The sequence below is a fragment of the Natator depressus genome, chromosome 23 (genome assembly GCF_965152275.1).
Source record: "Natator depressus isolate rNatDep1 chromosome 23, rNatDep2.hap1, whole genome shotgun sequence".
Lineage (NCBI taxonomy): Eukaryota > Metazoa > Chordata > Testudines > Cheloniidae > Natator > Natator depressus.
This window is the reverse complement of record NC_134256.1, coordinates 1,975,001-1,997,228: the sequence shown is the minus strand read 5'-3', so window position 1 is coordinate 1,997,228 and position 22,228 is coordinate 1,975,001. Positions and strand designations below refer to the sequence as shown.

Sequence of the window (22,228 nt, the reverse complement as noted above, 5' to 3'; positions counted from 1 at the left end):
CCTGGCAGGTTTCTCCCTAGCCCTGGCCTGATCCTTTGAAGGGGGCGGGGGGGCGGTCTGAGCGAAGGAAGTGAAGGGTGGAAAGAAATAGGGTGTGAGGTGGAGGAGTTAGGTCCAGCCATGTGCTGCCAGGACTCCTGGGTTCTTTTTCCAGTGCTGGGAGGGGAGCGAGGTTTAGAGAAGTGGGGACCGGGAGTCAGTTCTCCCCAGCTCAGCCAATGATTGGGTGTCAGATGTTCCACCCCGTGCCTCGGTTTCCCCTTCTGTCGTGCCCTCCATGTGCATGGGGCCATGGGATCTGTGGATGGACAGCTCTGTGCTTGGCAAAGCTGAGGGCCAGGGCGAAGGGCGTGTGCCGAGGTCACAGCCCAGCGAGGACGGCTTAGGGAGCGTCGGGTTTGAACCGGCTCCAGGTTCAGCTGCCCACAGTCCAGCCGTCCGGAACTGAGGTCCCGTCTCCTCTGGGTGGAGACCTCACCGGCCACATCCTGCCAGAGAGAGGGTCTGCCCAGCTGGGGCGCCCGCAGCTGAGCTCTGGCCCAGAGGTGGCTGCATTTCAGCAGCGGGTTCGGGACAGGAGCCTTTAATGCTGGAAGCTGAGATGTTGCTGGATCAAAGGAACAATGCAGAGCACCAGTAAAAATATATCCGGGGGGGGGGAATGAGGACCCCTGGCTGGGGGGGGCGGGAATTGAGCATTTAGAGAGCATTTGTCTCTCACTTGAGACCCACTCCCCACATGTAAATCCTGAGTCTTCAGGCTCCCTCTGCTATGTGGAGCCAGGATCGGAGTGGCGTGGCCATACCAGGGGCTCTCGGTAGAGGCGTCTGGACACAAACTCTCCCTGGGGTCCCCCTCCATTACCCCAACCCGTGCCGCAGAGCTGCTGGGCTGACCCACCCCGGAATGGGTCCGTGGCCAGGCCACACGCCTGTCTCAAGCAAGCAACCCTGGTCGTGAAGCGGGGCAAGGGACCTGGTCGCGCTTAGCGAGTTGGAGGGGAGAGATCTATGCTGAGAGGCCAGCGGCGCGAGCCAGGGTCAAGGCCTGCCTGGCTGTTTGCAGGGTGGTGTTTTATTCTAACCTCCATTTCCCCTCCCCCCTGGATATTTTGGGTGCAAAACCCATTATTTGGGGAGGGGGTTAACTTGAAAGTGACGACAAATGCTTATGCTTTGAGGGCTCCCCTGCCTCGCGCTCCCCTAGGAGACTGACCGGTGTATGGCCTGGGCCAAACGCTCAGCAAACTGCCCTGGCTGTTCCGGGCTACGACCCGGGGGGCATTTTTTCTGTTTATTGTTCATCTGTTCGACCCCCAAAATCCCCCAGAACGCGCTGATTTCGAACGCTGCGGCCTTGGTGCTGCCCGTTGCAAGCGACCAGGCCTTTGGGCTCTTTGCAGGGCTGGAAAAATCACTCTCCCATGGGAGTTAGGTGCTGAAATACCTTGGGGGGTCTGAGGCAACATCCAGGCACAAAGCACAACTTCCCACCCAATGGGGGCCCCGATCCTGAAAGCCATTCGCACAGGCCCTGTGGGCTTGTCGTCTTGGGGCCAGAAAGGGGTGCAGTCAAACTGGGTTCGGCTCCTGCTGCTCTCGGACCCCGGTGGCAAAACTCCCCGGGATGGGGACAGGATCGGGTCCTCTGGCTTGTGCAGGGAGGAGAGCTGAGATGGTGACTAGCCAGGAGATGGGGAAACTCGGCACGGATCCCCGCTGTCGAACGTCCAGCTGCTTTCCCTGAATCATCCTGGTTTCCAGCCACGTTGTGGGGCAGGGGTCAGAGCCCGGCAGCGCAGAATGGAATTGCAGGGTGGACCACCTGAGGACCTGACCCCGTTGCATTCACATGGAGCTTCCCCCTGCCCCCCACCTTTGGCTGTGTTTAAAAGTGTGTTGGGGGAGAAGGGGGAATTGGTGACGCTTTGAGGCCCAGTTTCCCCATTGCCTTGCACATGCATTTACACTAGTGCGGAAGAGGCATGAAACCGGATCGGAAGGATTCTCGTCCACACCTGTTCCTCACTAGTGGGTGCAAGACTATGGAGAGCCCAGCTTTTTCTTTTCTAACCAGACCCCTTTGACTGCTCCCCTTTTCCAAAGGTGGCTGCATAGAAACTCCCCCAAAGATGTAGCGGATTCGGGTTCAGCTCCGTCTCTGTCTGAGGCAGCCCCACTGAGATCCAGCTGGTCTCGGCTCCTAGAGATCTGAACTGGAGTGGCCGTTTGCTCTGGGGACGGTTCTAACATCAGAAGCCACCTCGCCTTGCACGTCTGCTGCCCCAGATTGATTCTCCTTGCCAGGGGTTTGCATTGAAACCAGCCACCTTACAGCTCACGGTGGGGCCCGAACATCTCCACGCAAGACGCTCCGGCTCTGGTCGCACTTTGCAGCGGGGAATCGGACTAGACAAGAGCCGGGGCGCTGTGGAACTGCACGGCCGCATTTAGAATTTTTGCATGTAAATAAACCCCGACAGGTTGTGAGTTTCGTTTCGGGCGATTCTGTAGTTCTTTGTTTTCCCGCGAGCCGCCACGACGAGCCCCGTTTCCACCTTCACAGACAAAGGCTGTTTTAATTTATTTTTTGGCTGAATACCTCATTTCTGCCACTCTTCCCTTCGCAAAGGAGCAACGAACGGCCTAGCTGCTAACGTTGCCACCTCCCTCGGCATTAGGAGGTCACGTCTCCACCGCCTACGACTAGCTGGTTTTATTTTCACGCCTCTATCTGTGGAAATGTTTTATTTTTTGCTTTTTTCTAGCCATAGATTTGCTCCAGTCGTTTTGTTTTTAAAGAAACGGGGGCAAAAAACATTAAAAAGAAAAGAAAAGCAAGCCGAGACAATAAATATCTGCAAAGAATTTGATTGTTTTTTGTGTGCACTAAGGTACTGGCTTAAAAACAAAAAAGCTATTTTGTAACTTGACGTAGAGGGGGGGTTTTTAGACTAGTTTTGTTAGGTGTCAAACTCCAGTGTCTGTAGGAGAAACAGAATTTCAATGCGAACTATTTTTGAGGACTTGATATTTATTCTTGATTTAGCGAGAGGCTGGTTCCTGTACCAGCCCCCAGTTTTGGTGGTTTAAAGATTTAAAAAATAAAAAAAGTGCAAAGAACCCGGAGTTCTGGGCTGGCTTTTTTGGTTCTTGCCATTGCTAATTTTAGCCCCGAGCCTGCAAAATGCTCACGCACCTGGGTCACTTCACTCAGGTGAGGGCTCTAATAGAGGTAATGGGGTAGGGCAGGATTGAGAGGCACCGGCAGAGCTGGTGGGGAGCCCAGGGCTGGGCTGGCAGGGGCTGTGGGTCGGGAGCGAGGGGCACCGACAGAGCTGGTTGGGGGGTGAGCCCAGGGCTGGGGTAGCAGGGGCTGCGGGTCGGGAGTGAGGGGCACTGACAGAGCTGGGGGGCCCCAGGGCTGGGCTAGCAGGGGGCTGCGGATCTAGAGTGAGGAGCACCAACAGAGCTGGGGCGGGGGGAGCCCAGGGCTGGGCTGGGCTGACAGCGGGCTGCGGGTCGGGAGTGAGGGGCACCGGCAGAGCTGGGGGCGGGGGGGAGCCCAGGCCTGGGCTAGCAGGGGCTGCGGGTCAGGAGTGAGGGGCACTGGCAGAGTTGCGGGAGCCCCCAGGGCTGGGCTAGCAGGGGGCTGTGGGTCGGGAGTGAGGGGCACCGGCAGAGCTGGGGGGGGGGGAGCCCAGGGCTGGGCTAGCAGGGGCTGCGGGTCAGGAGTGAGGGGCACCGGCAGAGCTGGGGGGGGGGAGCCCAGGGCTGGGCTAGCAGGGGCTGCGGGTCAGGAGTGAGGGGCACTGGCAGAGTTGCGGGAGCCCCCAGGGCTGGGCTAGCAGGGGCTGCGGGTCGGGAGTGAGGGGCACTGGCAGAGCTGAGGGGGCCCCCAGGGCTGGGCTAGCAGGGGCTGCGGGTCGGGAGTGAGGGGCACCGGCAGGGCTGGGAAGTGGGGAGCCTGGGCTGGGCTGGCAGTGGTGGCTCCTGGTCAGGGCTGAGGGTCTTCGGTCCAATTAGCTCGGGGAACATCTCCTGGTTGCTCCAGGGGCCCGTGGGGACGCCCAGAGGCAGGGGAGCGGATGGGCCGCAGTGTGAAGCCGCTGAGGGGTGAGGGGAGCTGGCGGGGACGGGGGGTACCCACCCTTGGTGAGCACTCTGCGCCAACGCCCATCTCCTCAGCTCTGCCCGGAGCCCCCCGTTCCTGCTGATTGGGGGGGGCAGGCACCAGAGGTCTCTGCAATAGGCAGCCGCGTCTGCTCATGAGGTAATCCCGCCCTTAGCCACAGGAACCGCTTGGCCCAGCCCCCAGGGCCCAGCTGTGAGTGAACCTGGAGTCACTCGTGTCACGAAATCACGGGCCTTTGCTCAGGGCGCCCTGCCCCCAATCTCAATGGGGCCACAACGTCACCCTCAGCGTCGCCCTCCCCATCGCCCCTCCAGGAGCTTGACCCCCTTGCCTCTCCCCAATTGCCTTCAATGCACTAGGGGAAACTGAGGCAGGCCCAGTGGCTGCGGGCATGTGGAGGGAGGAAATGGGAGCTGATCCTGAGCCAATGGCCAGACTCTCATGAGAGCAGGGCCGAGCCCCGAGCTCAGGCTGGGGTTTCCAGGGGACCCACTGGAATTTGGGGGGCTGAAGTTCCTCAGAAAATCCCTGGCCTCTGTTGTGGGCTTTTCCCTCCTTCCCGTTGCTCTCGCGGCCTGTCCCTTGTCAGGCCATAACTCTGATCCCCGTGTCCCAGACACGCCCCCCCAGTGGGGTTCTGTGTTGGGGGGTTCCCCCATTGCAGGGCAGGGCCCAGGCTGCATCCACCCCAGACGGCACAGGGCCTCCCACAGAACCCAGGAGTCCTGGCTCCCAGCCCCGCCCCGCCCCCCCCCCCCGCTCTAACCACTAGACCCCACTCCCCTCCCAGAACTGGGGAGAGAACCCAAGAATCCCGGCCCCCACTCCCCGCTGGCTGGCTGGCCAGGCCATCGGGCTGGGTTCGGGCCTGTAACGGGGCTGACTGGGGTCGGGGCGGGGGGTCGCTGAGGGTCCGTCCTGTCCCTCCTGCTCACTGCCCCGGGCTCAGGGGCGGCAGAAGAAGCCAGGCCCAGCAGGGTGGCAGGGTGGGGGGAGCAGGGGCTAGCTGGCCTGATGGGGGGCTGCAGCGGCTCTCCAGGGCAGGGGCGTGAGGCAGGGCTGGAGGGGCCATGCCAGGCAGCGTGGCCTAGCGGCTAAGGCTCCGGGCGGGAGTCACCTTCTCTCCAGGCCTCTGTGAAACGGGGCCAATTGTCCTTCATCCATCTGGGAGCTTAGCAGGGCCGGGAGCATCTCCCCCGCTACGCCTGCCATGGCGGGGGGCCTGAGTGTGGGGAGGGCAGGAGGAGAAACTGAGGCACAGAGAGGGGGAAGTGACTTGCCTAAGTCCCCCCAGCTCTGGGTGGGAGGGGCTGGGAACCAGGCTACCTCGGTCCTATTCCTGGCTCTGAGAAGGGACTGGGGCTCTAGTGGTTAGAGCAGGGTGGGCTGGGTGCCAGGACTCCTGGGTTCTCTCCCAGCTGTGGGAGGACAGCAGGGTCCTGACCCCCGGTCTAACACTGTACACTTGGGGGATCCACCCAGCACTGTCTGAGCCTCCCGATCTCACACCCACTGAGGATGGGGCCTAACTTGCTCCTGGAGACTCCGGTCGGGCTGGCCCAGCCGCTCCCCGCTGGGATCGCGTCACCTTTCCCGCCTCGGCCCCCCTCTTCCGTCTCCCCACTGCAGGGCCCTGCACCCCCCGGGGCCAGGCCGAGCACCCCGCCCGCCTGCCGCACACACACACAATTTGTTATTTTTACTGATCTCATTTAGCAAATGTCCCAATCGGCTTAGGGCCGCTGCCCCCTCCCTGGCTGGGTAACTGAATTAGAGGGGATTAGGGAGCCCGGGAGAGATGACAAATTGGTTCCACGATGCTGGCTGACAGCTGCCACCGGTGGCCGGGCGCAGGGCACCCTGGGGAACCGGCTTTAATTAAAGAGAGACCGGCCCACGGGGGCCGAGGCGGGAAAGGTGACGCGATCCCGGCGGAGAGCGGCTGGGCCAGCCCGACCGGAGTCTGCAGGGAGTCAGTGGTGGAACCAGGAACAGAACCCAGGAGTCCGGGGGCTACCAGCCCCCCTGCTCTAAGCACCAGACCCCACTCTCCTCCCAGAGCCAGGGACAGAACCCAGGAGTCCAGGCTACCAGCCCCCCTCCTCTAACCACCAGACCCCCATCCCTGGGATAGAACCCAGGAGTCCTGCTCCCAGAGGATTGTGGTTACGGCTGCCCTGGGTCTCAGGAGATCTGGGTTAAATACCCAGCTCTATAACAGGCTCCTTGGGCAAGTTATTGCTCCGCTCTGGGCCTCAGTTTCCTCATCCATAATATGGGGAGAATGATCCTCTCTTCATCTATTAGAACTGTGAGCTATTTGGAGCAGGGTCAGTCTTCTTCAGTGTCCATGCAGCACCCGGCACGACGGGGCCCTGATCTTGGTCGGGGTCTGGGCAGTGCCCGGCGCGACGGGGCCCTGATCTAGGTCGGGGTCTGGGCAGCGCCCGGCGCGACGGGGCCCCAATCTAGGTCGGGGTCTGGGCAGTGCCCGGCGCGACGGGGCCCTGATCTCGGTTGGGCTCTGGGCAGCGCCCGGAGCGACGGGGCCCTGATCTCGGTCGGGGTCTGGGCAGCGCCCGGAGCGACGGGGCCCTGATCTCGGTCGGGGTCTGGGCAGTGCCCGGCACAACAGGGCCCTGATCTCGCCTGGGGTCTGGGCAGCGCCCGGAGCGACGGGGCCCTGATCTCGGTTGGGCTCTGGGCAGCGCCCGGAGCGACGGGGCCCTGATCTCGGTCGGTGTCTGGGCAGCGCCCGGAGCGACGGGGCCCTGATCTCGGTCGGGGTCTGGGCAGCGCCCGGCACAACAGGGCCCTGATCTCGGTCGGGGTCTGGGCAGCGCCCGGTGCGATGGGGCCCTGATCTCGGTTGGAGTCTGGGCAGCGCCCGGCGCAACAGGGCCCTGATCTCGGCCGGGGTCTGGGCAGTGCCCGGCGCGAAGGGGCCCTGATCTCGGTTGGGGTCTGGGCAGCGCCTGGCGCAACGGGGCCCTGATCTTGGTCGGGGTCTGGGCAGCGCCCGGTGCGATGGGGCCCTGATCTCAGTCTGGGCCTCCAGGCCCTGCTGGCAAAAAAATTATTCCATGTGTGGCAGCGGCTCTGTAGGTCCCAACGGTGAAAGGCGCATTGCCGGCTAACATTACAGGAGCCTGAGCTCCTTGCCTGAGGGCGGGGGGTGGTGGAGGGATTCGGTCCATTGGCTTCTGGGGGGGTGAACACGGACAAGATCTTACAAATCCAGCTGTCTGCATTGATGTGAATTATCCCCTCGGGAGTGGGGCAAAACACCAACTCTCCCTCTCACAAATGCTGTGGGACCGTAATCAGCTGCGGTGCCCCACCCCAGAGATGGCTGCATCTCAGGGCTGGGCGAGGGGTCCCTGTACGTACAGCCCCCGTGCCGCACCCCAGAGGGCCCGCGTCTCATTGCTGGGCGAGGGGCCCTGGCTCCTGTGCTCTAACCCAGAACAGGAGAACAGAAGAGCGGCCAGCCCAGGTCAGAGCAAAGGTCCGTCCAGCCCAGTGTCCTGTCTGCCCACAGCGGCCAGGGCCAGGTGCCCCAGAGGGAATGAACAGAACAGGACAGTTATCGAGTGATCCATCCCCTGTTGGCCATTCCCAGCATTCAGGAGTCCGGACCCCCAGCCCCTGCTCTACCCACTAGACCTCACTCCCCTCCCAGAGCTGCGGAGAGAACCCAGGAGTCCTGGCTCCCAGCCCCACTTCTGTGCCAGCCCAGGTCCCTGCATTGCAGCTGCCTGGGTGTGAAGGGGGGCGGGCGAGTGGGTGGGTGGCGTCGCCCCCTCACCCCCCCCCCGGCCCGAGCTCCCTGCTCCACTCCCAGAGCATCTTTAATTCAGCCCCTGTAATGAATGTTGTGTTTTGAAAAAATCCATTTCCCTTTAACCCCTAAATCCGCCCTCAAACGACATTGCAAATCCACTCGGCTATAAGCCGGTGATGCCAGCGCCCATGTGACCCACGCTAGGCCTGGGGGCGCTGGGGCAATGTGGGTCACACCTGGCAAATCCCCCGCGGACGTACCACAGCTGCCCTGGCCTGCCTCCTCCGGAGCCGCTCAGCCCCCCTACCCCCGAGAGCTGCACGGGGGGGTGTGAACCCCGGGACAGCTGCACCCCCAACCTCCAGGAGACCTGCACATGGGGGGTATCCCTCGGAAACCTGCATCCGGGGCATGTCACACTAGTCCCAAGCGGGGCTTGGAGGGAATTAACGGATGATGGGCTCCAATAGGAAGCAGATTCAGATCCATTGTGCTGGGCGCTGGCCAGACCCCGGCCAAGATCAGGGCCCCGTCGCGCCAGGCGCTGCCCAGACCCCAGCCAAGATCGGGGCCCCGTCGTGCCGGGCGCTGCCCAGACCCCAACCGAGATCGGGGCCCCGTCGTGCCGGGCGCTGCCCAGATCCCAACCAAGATCGGGGCTGACGGGCAGGGGGTTTCTAGACTGGCAGCGGTTTGGAGCACGGCCAGCGCTTGGGTTATTCGTACAGCACCTCGAACAAGCTGGGCCTGATCCGGGTCGGGGCCCTGGATACGCCCCTGCTGACCGCGAATAACAGCCGGTGGATTTCTGGGGTCTAGGTGGGATCGTGGGGGCCAAGCCAACGTGTGTCACCGGAGCTCAGAGCGGGAGGCCGCTTGGCAGCTGTTCCCATGGATGGGACTGGGTTACGCTGGGGTAGCTGGTCCGTGAATCCATGAATTGTGAGTTGTGTGAATTGCCCCTGGGCCGTACGGACAGCCCAGGGGCAGGCTGGGCCCCACGCAGCCAGGCCTGGCAGAAGTCAGGCGGGCGCCCCCCTGTGACTGCTATTAACTCCCGCCTGTCAGTTCCCCTGCGTGAAGCGAGTTTGCCAGGTCTCAGCCCAGTTCCATGGCCCAGAAATGCCGAGCACCGTCGGCACCGACAGCTCCCCTCAGGGAGGCTGGGGGCTGGACAAGCTGAGCTGCGTTGAAGTGGGGGAGAGGTTGCTGCGGGGTGGGGAGCGAGGGTCAGGGACCCAGGGGCGGGTGTGTTTGTGTGGGTGTGAAGTTACGTCCCTTGATGTCACAGGGTTGAACCCAGAGGGCTCACGTGCAAACACACTAAGGCCAAACTCAGTGGCCAAGGGGGCAAGCGTGCTGTCTGCCCTGACTGGGGAAACTGAGTCAGTGCTGAGGGAGTCTGTAGCCAAAAAGTAAATCCTGCTGGGAGCAGAGATGCCTGGTGGAGCTAGGGGACACCGGGAGCCAGAACTCTGCTGGGAGCAGGGAAACCGAGGCACAGCCTGAACTGTGCTAAGAAAGGGAAACTGAGGCACAGCCAAACGGTGATGTGTGTTGGAGCTGCCTTGGAATGAGGATACACACACACACACATACACACCCCGGAGACGGACAGACAGATACATACACAGCGCCCCGCCCTCCCCCCCCCCCCGGTCCCCTTCCTGCGAGCTCTGCCAGGGCCCCGCACTCCCTGCAGTGGCATGGGTTCCTTAAAGCAACAGGGGCCCCAGGGTGACCCAAAAGAAGCCACGTCCCCTCCCCCACCAGGTCCCACGCAGGTTCATCCCGCGACCCCGGGCGGGCGGAGGCCGGGGGTGGGGAGGGAAGGAGCACACAGGGGGGCGAGGGGGGGAGTTTGGTAAATTTAATCTCTGAACCTGTCAGCAGGTTTTAAAGCAGTGAACTAGACAGACAGATTGGACTCTAATCTGCCCTGATCCCCGGGCACAGATGGGAGGAGACGACACCCGAGCTGGAGACCTTGCAAAGGTGAACCAAGGAACGGCGCTCGGTTAATGGGCGGGGGGGGGGGATGAGGGAAAGAAGGTTAAGCTTGGTTTAAAATTTCTAATGAAGGGGATAAGGCGGGTGAGTGAGCCATGGGTTGCCAGGCCTGGAAACAAAGGGGTCCCCCCTGCCGAGCCTGCGCTATGAGGGGTAGCAGGGGGCTGCGGGTCGGGAGTGAGGGGCATCGGCAGAACTGGGGGGGGGGAGCCCAGGGCTGGGCTGTCAGGGGGCTGGGGGTCACTCTCAGCTGGGACCTCGAGACAGAGCTGGGGACCCCTGGAGCTGGCCCCACTTGGGGCAGCTCTGATCCGGGGCCGGCGTCCGAGTTTGGATGAACAGGCCCCTGGGCCTTTGGCGAGTCCATTTGGGTCATCTGTGCGCTGCCCCTTTAAATCTCTTAAAGAGACAGGCCACCCGTGTGCGTGCGGTTTGGCACCGGCTCTGTTTCGGAAGAGACGGAGGGACAGACACAATCCGGGCTCCCCCTCCGGAAGCGTCGCCTTGCGGCCCTTGACCCATCTGAGGCTGAGCGGCTTCTGAGCAGCCGCCCAGCTGCCTGCCTGAAGCGAACCGGCGGTAAAGCAAAAATCCCGACGGTCACTGCGCACGTCCTGTACCCAGCATGCTTTGCGCAGGAGCAGCCCTCGGATCCTTGCTGAGCAGAGGCGAAGGTGTATGTCACCCACCATGCTTTGCTGCAAAGCGAAGCCCAGAAGTGTGCAACGAGAGTGTAAATGCACCGTGGCCGCCCCCCTGACAAAGGGATCCCGACCGGCCGAGCGCCAGTCCCAGTCCCCATAACCCAGTGCAGGCCTGAGACCAGCCACTAGACCAAGCCGGCGCAGGGGGTTGTATGCAGGTTTGTTATTGTAGGGTCTCCTAGGAGTACCGGGGGGGCGGGGGCGGGAATTTGGAGACACTTAAAAATTAAATCGACCTAATCCCTGGTGTGGACACGGCCAGGGCAACAGAAGAATTCTTCCCTCCTCCCCGCTCTGAGAGAGACGGCTTGAGTGCATGGACGGAGAATTGCCACTGTTGCCTGGCCGTGGCCTGAGGCCAAGCAAACTTGTTTCACAGAGAGGCCATTGGCTCGGAGCTGGGTTTTGGGGTTTTTTTGCCGATCTGGGCGGGATCAGACCTTTGACCCAGCGAGGAAAAGCACCAGGTCCCGTTCTGGACACACACTCACTCCCTCTCGCCCCATAGTTGGGTGGCTGTCCCGAAGAGATCTGGTGACATCTACTGGCCGGCGCTCCCAGCTCCGCTTCCCCCTGGAGTGCCTTTAAAATCAAACCCAACGCCTGTTTCAAACCGACCCTTCCCTTCCTACCAAAGGACGCCAGGAAGTTTCTCAGGTTTCAGAGTAGCAGCCGTGTTAGTCTGTATTCGCAAAAAGAACAGGAGGACTTGTGGCACCTTAGAGACTAACCCATGTATTTGAGCATAAACTTTCGTGAGCTACAGCTCACTGCATCGGATGCATTCAGTGGAAAGTTTCTCAGCCTCCGTGGACACGTCACCCACCAACGAAATGCAGCCCCCTCTGGGCTGGAAAACAGCTGCTGTTTCAAAGGGAAACTGTCAAGGTGACATTTGACCCCAAAACATCGGGGGAGGGGGTGTTCCTAAAAAGCCGCGCTTATAAGCGATTCCAAAGGAGGCAATTTTAACCAAAGGTTGGGTTTGCAGGGGGCCCTCCCGGTCCAGTCCCCACCATAACAATGGCTCTTGCAGTGACACTGACTCGAAACCGACATGAAATTGATGCAACCCAGCAAACAGCTGGATAAACCTGGCACCTGGGACACCCCGGGCGGGCGTGGAGAAGGTCTCCGGGGCTGGCTGCCCACACTGGGATCTGCTTCCCGAGGCCTGGCTCTGTCAATGAGGCCTGTGGACCCGAAAGCTGCCGAACCGCTCCGGTGAAATCTGGACATTCAGGCAGGTATTTGAGGTTACGGAGACCCCGCGCCCGTCCCAGGGGCTCCGGGGCTCCCTGGGTTTGTGTAAAACTTGGCGCTAAGGTTGACTGACCAGTGAAAATATCAAGGAGGTGCCAGCCTCCAGTTCGGTTTTTGCATTTTAATATATTTAAGGGCAGAAGGGTCCCTGAGATCCTCTTGTTTGACCTCCCATCCAGGCCAGAGAATTTCACCGTCACCCCTGAGCCGAGTCCCAGACCTTGTGTCGGTCAGACGAAAGCATCTGAAGACATGGCCAGATGGAGAATGCCATGGTAAATTGTTCCGATGGTAATCACCCCACCCCGGTGAAACCCTGGGCCTTGCTCCTAAGTGGAATATTGTCCGGCTTTAATTTCCAGCCGTTGGCACTTCCAGGAGGGATTTGCCCTCTGTGGTGTGTGTGGAAAGCTCAGTGAATCGCCTCCCCCCCGCCCCCCCGCAGCATCCAGCAGTTCCTCTTTGGCTGCCGGCTGGATTATTTGGAGAATTCACAAAGAAATTGGGTCAGCAGTTTGCAGGTTACGACAGAGTCTTTTGAAATGGGGCCCTTTACGAAATGTAGCCTCCCTGCCCGTCTTGCCTTGGGCTAAAGGCTCTACAGGGCGGACTAATATGCGTTGCTCGAGCTTCCTGTGTGGGTAAAACTCATTAAAATCTCACGCACAGGCTGTGTGTGCTGGTCACGAAGGGGAGCTATTAATGACTCAGAGCAAGTGACTGAGTGGTGTGAATATTTCAAGATGATTAATGATGTATCTAATTGTGTGGCTTACTTTGAAAGCCCCAGTCACTGCTCCAGGGGCTAAGGGTTGATTTCTGCCTTGAGGTTACAACTTCCATTCAGCCTCTTTGGATGAGAAACGCAGCCCGTCGGCCCCAAGAGCGAGTGCTTTCTGGGCATTCGTACCAAACCCACGACTAAGTGTATGAGCCAAGCTCCGTTAGAAAGCGGGTGCGTGACGCAATTTAGCCTCTGGGTACTTTGTCCTGAATGTCCTGTACGACGGGGAAAAAGCAGATTCCGCAAACTTCCCGTTGGTAAAATCCATTGAAATCCTGGGCCCGGGCTAGATCTGAAGAAACTCCTGGCTTTTATGCCCAGCTCAGGGCAGCGAGTAGGGTCTGGTGGTTACATCGGGGTTGGGGGAACGGGAGACAGGACTCCTGGGTTCTCTGCCCTGTTTCATGAAGGGGAGGGGTCTCATGCCTCGGGCAGGGGGCTGGATTGGGGCAGCCCCTGCCCAGAGGTTGGACGGGTATCTTGGGGCTCTCAGATACAGAAGGGCCAGCCCTTACACCAGAGGGGGGCAGGTGCTGCTTTTCGATCATCTCAGACAGCAAAGTGAAAGTTCACACCCCCTTCCCCAGCCCCACCCCCTGAATGGCTGCAGCTGCAATTGGTCCAAAGGGGGCCAGGCCAGGGGCAAGGGCAGTGGATCATGTGAGGGGCCAGGGGAAGGAGGGAGTTAAGATGCTGTCGGGCTAGTTGGGGAAGGAATTAGCAAGCCAGTCTCTCGGCCAGCTCTGTGTGCGGGCCCCCGGCCTCCTGCAGGAAGTTTTCAGGCAACCAGGAAGCCGTCTGAGAGCTGGGCTGAAGATGGGGCGGCCGGTTCCCTGGGCCCTGGGTTTGCTCCTATCGCTGCTGATCCAAGCCGAGGCAGGTAAGGCGGTTAATGGACGTAGCCCCCTGTGAGCTGTCAGGCACCACGGTGCTAGGTGCTGTACAGACACCGCAGGGAGAGCTGGCCCCGGCCCCCAGTGGTAGTGTTTACGGTCTGCCCGGTGGGATGGGAAAGCCGGGTCAGGGCTGCTCCGGCACGCAGAGGGGATGTCACCTCAGTGGCCTGCTTAGGGTATTGTTCTGCCTTCCTAAATTCATCCTGTGGGGTTCCTGTTTAACAGCCCCCCTGTACCCCAGCCCAGAGGTGGCTGCACCTCCGCACCAGGCAAGGGGTCCCTGTATAAATGACCCCCTCGCCCCACCCCAGAGGTGGCTGCATCCCGGCGCTGGGGGATCCCCGTCTGAGCAGCTGCTGCGTCCCGGCCCCCCAGGAGCGGCTGCATGTCTGTGCCTAGTGAGGAGTCCCTGTTTAAACGGGGGGCCATGTTCCATCTCCGAGGGGGCTGATCTCCCTGCTGAGCAAGCGTGATCCCCATGTTAACAGCCGCTGGGCCTCACCCCAGAGGTGGCTGCATTTTGGTGCCGAGCTAAGTGAAGTGAGTGCATGCACGATCTGTAAAGTGCCTGGGGATCCTTCGGGGAGAAATGCGTCTCTGCAAAGGGGGAGGGGGGCACAGTTTGGGGGGGACTCACAATGAGGCCAAGCAGATCCTGATGAGATCAGCTGTTAAATGTCCCATTAGTTTGGCTCTGGCGTTCACACCCAATTGAGGTGAAGTGGTGCGGGGAGGGGCAGGTCGAATCTTGATTGTTTAGCAGCCTGGAGGCAAGATTTTGGAAACCCTGGATTCCCGTTTGGGCCTGTCCCTCCCTGCTGGGATCGCAACCGGCACACATGTTCCTGCTAGGGAGCGGGGGCCTTGTGTTTAGAGCCGGGGAAGGCTGGGAGCCAGGACTCCTGGGTCCGGTTTCCAGCTCTGAAGGACAGTGGGGTCTGTAGCCAGCGCGCTGTGGGACGCTTTCGCCTCCCACATTCTGCTGAGCCTGGCTTCTTGGAAGCAGCGGCGGGGGCAGGCTTCTCGCCTGGGCTGCATGTGACCCCCCAGGAAGCAGCCTCGGGCGTGACCTGTCCCCCCTTCCCCCCCGCTTCTGCTGAGCGAAATGGTTTCACTTCTTCAAATGACAGGTTTCAGAGGAGCAGCCGAGTTCGTCTGTATTTGCAAAAAGAACAGGAGGACTTGTGGCACCTTATGCTCAGATAGATTTGTTAGTCTCGAAGGTGCCACAAGTCCTCTTGTTCTTTTTACTTCTTCAAATGCAATTTTAGCCTGACAGACAGACGGACGGAGACCTCTGGAGACTAGATCCCTTCACCTGTGCCCAAGGAAAGGGGCTGGGCAAAGATCCCCCCTCCCCCAAAACACACACCTGGACCCCCCCCTGCAGTGCGCCTCCCCCCTGCCCTGCATAGACCCCGTTCTAGGGGGCAGCTCAGTGCCCCGGACCCATTCAGGGCTGGTCGAGTTTGCTCCTTTGACCCCCAGGGCCTGAGGCCCAGCGAACTCATCTCGCCCCGACTCCCTGCCAGCCGGGGAGCGGTGCTGGGTCCGCTCGGGGTGGGGGGGCCGGATCAGAACTGGCCCCCCCACCCCTGCCTCCCTTTGCCTCCGCAGGGCGCAACTTCCGGCTGCTGAGGCAGCAGGTGCTGCGGGCGCGCGAGGTGCAGGCCATGCAGGACACCTTCTCCCGGAGGCGGCTGCTGCGCCCGGCGCCCTGGCACGCCCCCAGCGAGGGCGCCCTGCGCCAGCCCCTCGACCACTTCGATCGGCAGGAGGGGCGGGTCTTTAACCAGGTGAGACAGGCCGGCCGCTGTCACCGGCCTGGCGCGGTGACCCGCACGGATCCCCGCAGCCTTGCCAGGGGCGGGGCCGCCGGCCGGAGGGGCACAGGGGCACGCACGCCCACGTGAAACCCAGGCACCTGCCCTGGGCGGCTGCTGGGCCCCCTGCCCGCTGGGGCTCCCCGAGCTGCCCCGGGGCCCCGCCGCGTCGCACCCACCGGTCCCTGTTCTCCCCCCACAGAGGTTCTGGATCAATGAGGAGTTCTGGCACCGCCCAGCCGGGCCCGTCTTCCTCTACATCGGGGGCGAGAGCTCCCTGTCGCAGTTCGCGGTGCTGTCGGGTAAGCGGGGCCAGGGCGGGGACTGGCTGGCTCAGGGGGGCGGGGAATGGGGCAGGGGCCTGTCCCCTCTAGGGGCTCTGGCTCCCATCCGGCCCCAGGGCAGGGACTGGCTGGCTCAGGGGGGCGGGGAATGGGGCAGGGGCCTGTCCCCTCTAGGGGGCTCTGGCTCCCATCCGGCCCCAGGGCAGGGACTGGCTGGCTCAGGGGGGCGGGGAATGGGGCAAGGGCCTGTCCCCTCTAGGGGGCTCTGGCTCCCATCCGGCCCCAGGGCAGGGACTGGCTGGCTCAGGGGGGCGGAGAATGGGGCAGGGGCCTGTCCCCTCTAGGGGGCTCTGGCTCCCATCCGGCCCCAGGGCGGGGACTGGCTGCCCCAGGGGGGTGGGGAACGACCTAGGAGAGGTGCCCACAATGGGGTGATGGGGGGGGGGAGGGGCTCATCATCTGCCAGGCTCCCGTGCCCCTAACCCCGGTGTTGGTGCCAGGGCACCACATGGAGATGGCTCGGAAATACGGGGCGCTGGCCGTGGCCCTGGAGCACCGCTTCTACGGCGCCAGCATCAACCCCGACGGCCTGTGGGACGCCAGCCTCCGGTTCCTGTCCAGCCAGCAGGCGTGAGTCCCCGGGCGGGGCGGGGCCAGGACACGCGGCGCTCAGTGCCGGAGGGTGCCCAAGCGTTGGGGATGGGGGGAAGCCAGGATGCCTGGGTTCTATCCCCAGCTCTGGGAGGGGAGTGGGGCCTAGGGGGTTAGAGTGCGGGGGTCGGGGGCTGGGAGCCAGGACGCCTGGGTTCTATCCCCAGCTCTGGGAGGGGAGTGGGGCCTAGTGGGTTAGAGTGCGGGGGTCGGGGGCTGGGAGCCAGGACGCCTGGGTTCTATACTGGCTCTGCCAATGGCTTGCTCTGTGACCTCAGACAAGTCACGTCCCCACTCAGTGCCTCAGTTTCCCCTCTGTGAAATGGGGATGGTTACACTGACTCCCTCCCTGGGGTCTGACAGTGAGTCACAGGGGGTGGGGGTACCCCGGCATTCCAGCTCTGCGCTCAGCTCACCAGTGTGGGTTTTCTCTCGGTACTTCCCCCTCGGTCCCGTCGCAGCCTGGCTGACCTGGCCGCCTTCCACCACTTCGTCACTCAGAAGTATAACCTGACACGGAACAACACCTGGATCTGCTTCGGGGGCTCCTACCCCGGCTCCCTTGCCGCCTGGTTCAGGGTCAAGGTACCGGCCTGGGGGGCACCGGGGGGGCTGTCGGTGTGTGGGGCTCTGCTGGGAGCCCCCCACCCTCACCAGCATCGAACCCATGACCTCGCGATCTGACCGGTGCCACTTCGCAGGCGTATAGCTGGGGGCTGGCCCACGAGAGTCGACACACGATCCAGCCACTCGAGGGGGACACAGAGCCAGGCGGCGCTAGCCTGCGGTCTAGCGGCCAGAGCAGGGGGCTGGGAGCCAGGACTCCTGGGTTCTATTCCCAGCTCGGGGAGGGGACGGGAGGGGGTCTAGTGGGGTAGACCTGGGGGGAGGAAAAGGGGTGGGGGCTGGGAATCCGGACTCCTGGGTTCTATTCCCAGCTGTGGCAGGGATGTGGGGTCTAGTTGGTTTGAGTGGGGAAGACTCAGTGGGGGGGACTGAGCCAGTCCTGGGGTCCACCCCAGAACCCTGTCACCCCGGGGAGCCCAGCCCCCACCCGTGCCCCCCTGCTCCTGTGGGGTCGTGGGAGGGGGCGGGGATGGATTTCCCGCCAGGCAGATGGTGCGATGGTGGGGCTGGTTTCTCTCTCTCTCCTCCCCTAGTTCCCCCACCTGGTCTTTGCCGCTGTTGCGTCCTCCGCCCCGGTGCGGGCCCAGCTGGACTTCACCGGCTACAACCAGGTGAGCGGGCTGCGCCCATGAGGGGGGCTCCCAGACCCCCCTTTTCACCTGGGGGAGGGGGATGTCCTCGGAGCAGCTCTCCCTTTGGCCCCTCCCACCCCAGACAGCTGTAACCGGCTGTGGGGTCCCGACTTTGGATCTGGGCAGGGAAGGGCATGGGGGAGCAGAAGCGGGGGGCGGTGTCTCTGGGGGTCCCCAGCTTGTGCTGCCCCCCGAATCCTGCCCTGAGCTGCGCCATCATGGAAGGGACTGGGGGCTGCAGGACTAGCCCCTGGCCGCAGGGGGCACCCCCGGGCTCCCGTCGCTCTAGGGAAGCCTCTTCCAGAGGGAGCTGGGGGGCCGCAGAAGGGCCCCGGCACGGGGGGGTGAGGGGAGGGACCCGGTAACTCCTAGTTAACCCTTTCGGGGCCTTCCCAGCATGCAGCAGGCAGCTGCATTAACCCCGCGTGGCGCTTCTGTCTTTCCTCCAGGTGGTGGCGGCGAGTCTGTCGGACCCGGTGGTGGGGGGCTCTGCCCAGGTGGGTGAATGGCTTGGGGTGGGTTCCAGGGTCCCGCGGGGGGAAATCCCAGAGATTTGTGTGTCCCGTCCCCTCCCCACCACGGCATTGCATGGGATGCTCCAAGCCGGGCTGCAGAGAGATCTGGGCATGCGGGGGCCACCTCTGACGTCTAGGGCTCTCCGCCCCCCAGCTCCGACACCTGGCCCCCCTTGGCCCCGTTCTGTGCCCGCTCACACCAGTGTCCTTCCGTTGGCATGCGAGGAGCTGCTCCTGACTGGCACCAGTGTCAATGAGAGGAGAATTAGGCCCTCTACCCTCCCACAGCCAGGGATAGAACCCAGGAGTTCTGACTCCCAGGCCCCCCCCCACTCCCAACACCCACTCCCCTTCCAGAGCCAGGGAGAGAACCCAGGAGTCCGGGCTCCCAGCCCCCCCGCTTTAACCAATAGACCCCACCCCCCTCCCAGACCTGGGGATAGAACCCAGGCGTCCTGGCTCCCAGCCCCCACACCTAACCCACCAGGCAAAATCCCCCATAGCCGAGAACGCCCGGGCCTGCGAGTGCCTCTCCTTTCCCCCCGCAGTGTCGCGAGGCCGTGGCCCAGGCCTTCTCCGCCGTGGACCAGAGGCTGCAGGCCGGGCGGCTGGCCGAGCTGGCGAAGGATTTCCGCTCCTGCGGGCCCCTGACGGAGCCTGACGACCGCGGGGAGCTCGCCAGCAACCTGGCCGACATCTTCATGGGCGCTGTGCAGTACAACAACGAGGGATTCCAGGGCGGCAGCGTGGCCGAGCTCTGCGGCATCATGAACGCCATGGGCCTGGGGTCCCCCTACCAGAGACTCATCGCTGTCAATAACGTAAGGCTGGGCGGGGTCTGGCTCCAGCCCAGCTGAGACCCAGCACGCTCGCTGCACACAGGGGCCAGGGAACGGGCCGTAGTTCAGGTGGCATCCAGCTCCTGTTCTCCTCTGTGGGCTGGGCTTCCTGCTTGGACTACATCTCCCATGATGCACTGCAGTCTTGGGGCGGCAAGATGGTGGCTGCAGTGCATCATGGGAGATGAAGTCCAGCTGGGAAGCCTTGCCCATAGGGAATGAAGCATTGGAACTACATCTCCCATGATGCACCATGGTGGGGGAATGGGACAGCCATCCCGAGGGGCTAAAGGAAGGGGGCAGCTCAGTTTCTCCCCTGTCAGCTACAAGCAGAGGGGTCCTGCCCCCTCGCCAGTGTGCTGCGGGCGCCCCTTCTGTCGATCTGTTGTAACAACAAAGAGGGGACCCCGTCCCACGTGCCCCAGCCACTGGAGCCGGAGCCAGACGGGCCCCTCCCGGGGCTGAGGGGGGCCCTGGCTGACCCTCCCGTGTGTCTCCTCCCGTGGCAGGGGTTCCTGGAGCGCATGGGGCTGCCCTGCGTGGACAACTCACGCCAACACGCCCTGGCCGAGCTGCGCAGCGCCAACCTGACGCTCAGCGGTGTGGGCGAGCGGCAGTGGTATTTCCAGACCTGCACCGAGTTCGGATACTGTGAGCTGGCTGCGTGGCGGGGGGGGGGGGGGGGGGAAGGGGTCGGCCCCTGCCGCTGCCCCCCATGCGACCCCCACCTCCAGACCCCTGCACTGTCCATGCATCCTCTACCCCCAGCCCAGGGGGCCAGGGCAGAATATGGGGAGAACAAATGGGGCTTAAAGCCCCCCTCAGTCCCTGCCCCAAGACAGGGTGACTGGAAATGGGGGTGTCATGCTGGGGAGGTCGAGACACAGGTCTGGCAGAGAATCCCCTTCCCATTTGCCCCATCTACCCCCCCCCCACAGCCCTGGGGCACCCTCTCCCCCGATCGCCCCGTTTCTTCGTCCGTCTTGGTGGGGGGGGCACCCCAAAGAACCGCGGTGCTGACGTCTCCCCCCCATCCCGCCCTGCTCCAGACCAGACCTGCGAAGACGCCACCTGCCCCTTCTCCCGTCTCCTGACGCTGTCGGCCCAGCTCGACCTCTGCTCCCAGGTGTTCGGCATCGGGCCCGAGCGCGTGGGGGAGGCGGTGACCTTCACCAACGAGTACTACGGGGCCGACCACCCCAAGGCCAGCAGGATCCTCTTTGTGAATGGTATGGATGGGGGGCGGGCAGCTGGGGAGGGGGTGGTCGGCAAGATTGGACCCGCGGGCTGGGCCTGGCATTGCCTCCCCGTGCCACGCCGGAGCTAAGCGCTCTGTCCCCAGGCAACATCGACCCCTGGCATGCCCTGAGTGTCCTGAAGAACCAGTCACGCTCGGAGCTGGCCATCCTCATCAACGGGACCTCCCACTGTGCCAATATGAACCCCTCCAAGCCCTCGGACCCCCTGCCCCTCGTCTTGGCCCGCGAGGTAAGAGCCCAGTGGGAAGCGCGGCGTGGTGGGAAGCCCGGCCCGGTGGGGATGGAATCAGAACCGACCCAGACTCGAACCCAGGAACCTCTTGTTAAGCTCCAGTGACTCCACCCCGGCCCCAGCGCTGCTCAAACTCACGCTCCACCCTGTGAAGGACCCGGGGGGCAGGAAATAGCCATAGCCAGTGGGCTCTGGCCATGCCCCCGATCTGCCTCCTATGGGTCCTGGGGGGCGGGGAACTGCCACAGTCAGTGGGCTCTGGCCACGCCCCCGCTCCACCCCCTATGGGCCCTGGAGGCAGGGAACAGCCATAGCCAGTGTGCTCCGGCCATGCTCCCGATCTGCCCCCTACGCCAGGTGCTGGGAGCAGGGTGGGTACAGGGCCGTTATGCCAGCTGGGGCAGTCCTTGCGTTGGGGGTGGTGGGTTTCTCAGGGGGCTGGTCCCACACCCGAGCACGACTGAGGATCAGGCCCTTCGGGTGAAATGCCCCCCGATGTGCAGGGCATGGGCTTACGTGCTGGCCAGGCTTTGCGCTGAATGTCACCTGAAGCCCCTGGGCAGCATGGGGGGCCCAGTGGGGTGGGAGCTCCGTATCCTGGCGGGGTCCCTCCAGCTCTCTCCCTGTGTCCTCTTCCCCTCCCCACTTCCGCAGCGGATTGACTACCATGTTGGCGACTGGTTGAGATCGGCAAGGAAGGAGCCTTCGGCCCCCTGAGTCTCCAGGCCTGAAGCCATTCGCCCTCCGATGCTGCGTGGACTTCCGCCCGCAGAGGGATGCGGCAAAATCTTCCTTCTGGCAGGGATTTACTTTGATTGCCAGCTCGTCGGGGCAGGGGCCAGCTTTCTGCTTGGCATTCGTACAGCTCCTAGCATAACGGCTTCATGATGGGGGCTCCCAGCTGCTGCCACGACACACAACAAATCATGATCCGGGGAATGAAGTGGGGGTGCTGAGAAATCTGCTGCACTTGGCCCAGCCAAACCCCTGGGAATTTTCTGGGGACAGCTTTGTCCCCCTGCTGCGTTGGTTTGGATCCTTTAATTGTTTTATGCAATGAAAGATGGGTTTTTTAAGATGTTTCTGCGAAGCCGTCGACTCCTTTGCGCCAGACACCAAGGCGAACGAAGCAGGATCAGCCTGTTGCTGGGTCTGATTGTGTAAATCGTATTGTCTGACGAGGCTCCAACCACCAGGATCAGGACCAGGTTGTGCAGAGCCCTTAGGGATACCCCGCAGGGCAGGTGCTCCCCATATTCTGGACCCTGCGTCAGTTACAGCAGCCTTGGGGCTGCTCTAACTTGAACTCCGCCCCCTGTGGGCCAGAGAAGTGCTACAGTGCAGTGCGCCCCGGCCACACCGCAGGTCCACCCTCTCTGCCAGGTCTGGGAGCAGGGTGGGTTCAAGACTGTCACCCCAACTCCACCCCAGCTGGGGGAGCCCCATGCGTGTGGGGATTCTCAGGGTGTTTCTGCCCCACTACGCTGCAAGAGGGGTGCAGAGGGGCCCAGGCGTGACTGAGAACGACACCCACTTTCTCCTGGAGACATCCTCTCCCGGTGCCACCCCCCAATGCCCCTCTCTGCACCTACCTCTCTGTGGTGCAATGGCGGAGCTGGGGGTTCTCCTTCTGAAACAGGTGGCCAGAGCTCACTCCAGAATCAGGTCTCCCCCCAGGAGGAATGGGCTGTGCCCGCCCACATAGGGAGAGAGCGCATGCCCCCCCCACTAGAAAAAAATATCTCTCTCCTCTGCCCCCTTTACATGGCAGGACAACGCCCCGTGACCCA

General features: G+C 62.7%; 1 protein-coding gene across 3 annotated transcripts; it reads left to right on the top strand.

Annotated features, from left to right (window-relative positions):
- Positions 1–11,656: 11,656 nt before the first annotated feature.
- PRSS16 (serine protease 16) lies at positions 11,657–21,512 on the top strand. Of its 3 annotated transcripts, XM_074937171.1 has the most exons (13): positions 11,657–11,876; positions 12,076–12,171; positions 15,194–15,372; positions 15,602–15,701; positions 16,184–16,313; positions 16,796–16,919; positions 17,495–17,572; positions 18,043–18,090; positions 18,657–18,929; positions 19,457–19,598; positions 19,997–20,176; positions 20,290–20,435; positions 21,093–21,512. In XM_074937171.1, the coding sequence occupies exons 3-13, from the start codon at positions 15,250–15,252 to the stop codon at positions 21,153–21,155; spliced, it is 1,407 nt and encodes a 468-aa protein (XP_074793272.1). In that variant the 5' UTR covers positions 11,657–11,876; positions 12,076–12,171; positions 15,194–15,249; the 3' UTR covers positions 21,156–21,512. The 3 variants fall into 3 exon arrangements, with proteins under 3 accessions (XP_074793272.1, XP_074793273.1, XP_074793271.1); XM_074937172.1 differs by lacking the exon at positions 11,657–11,876 and having other exon boundaries at positions 12,075–12,171; XM_074937170.1 differs by lacking the exons at positions 11,657–11,876; positions 12,076–12,171 and adding an exon at positions 13,381–13,560.
- The last annotated feature ends 716 nt before the right edge of the window (positions 21,513–22,228 follow it).

What these genes read in the sequence shown, in the direction of transcription:
- PRSS16 (XM_074937170.1), top strand. Translation starts at nt 13,497, where the DNA reads ATGGGGCGGCCGGTTCCCTGGGCCCTGGGTTTGCTCCTATCGCTGCTG. An exon ending in CCGCCTGGTTCAGGGTCAAG is followed by an intron (nt 16,920 to 17,494) that starts GTACCGGCCTGG and finishes CTCCTCCCCTAG; the next exon opens with TTCCCCCACCTGGTCTTTGC. An exon ending in CTGCACCGAGTTCGGATACT is followed by an intron (nt 19,599 to 19,996) that starts GTGAGCTGGCTG and finishes GCCCTGCTCCAG; the next exon opens with ACCAGACCTGCGAAGACGCC.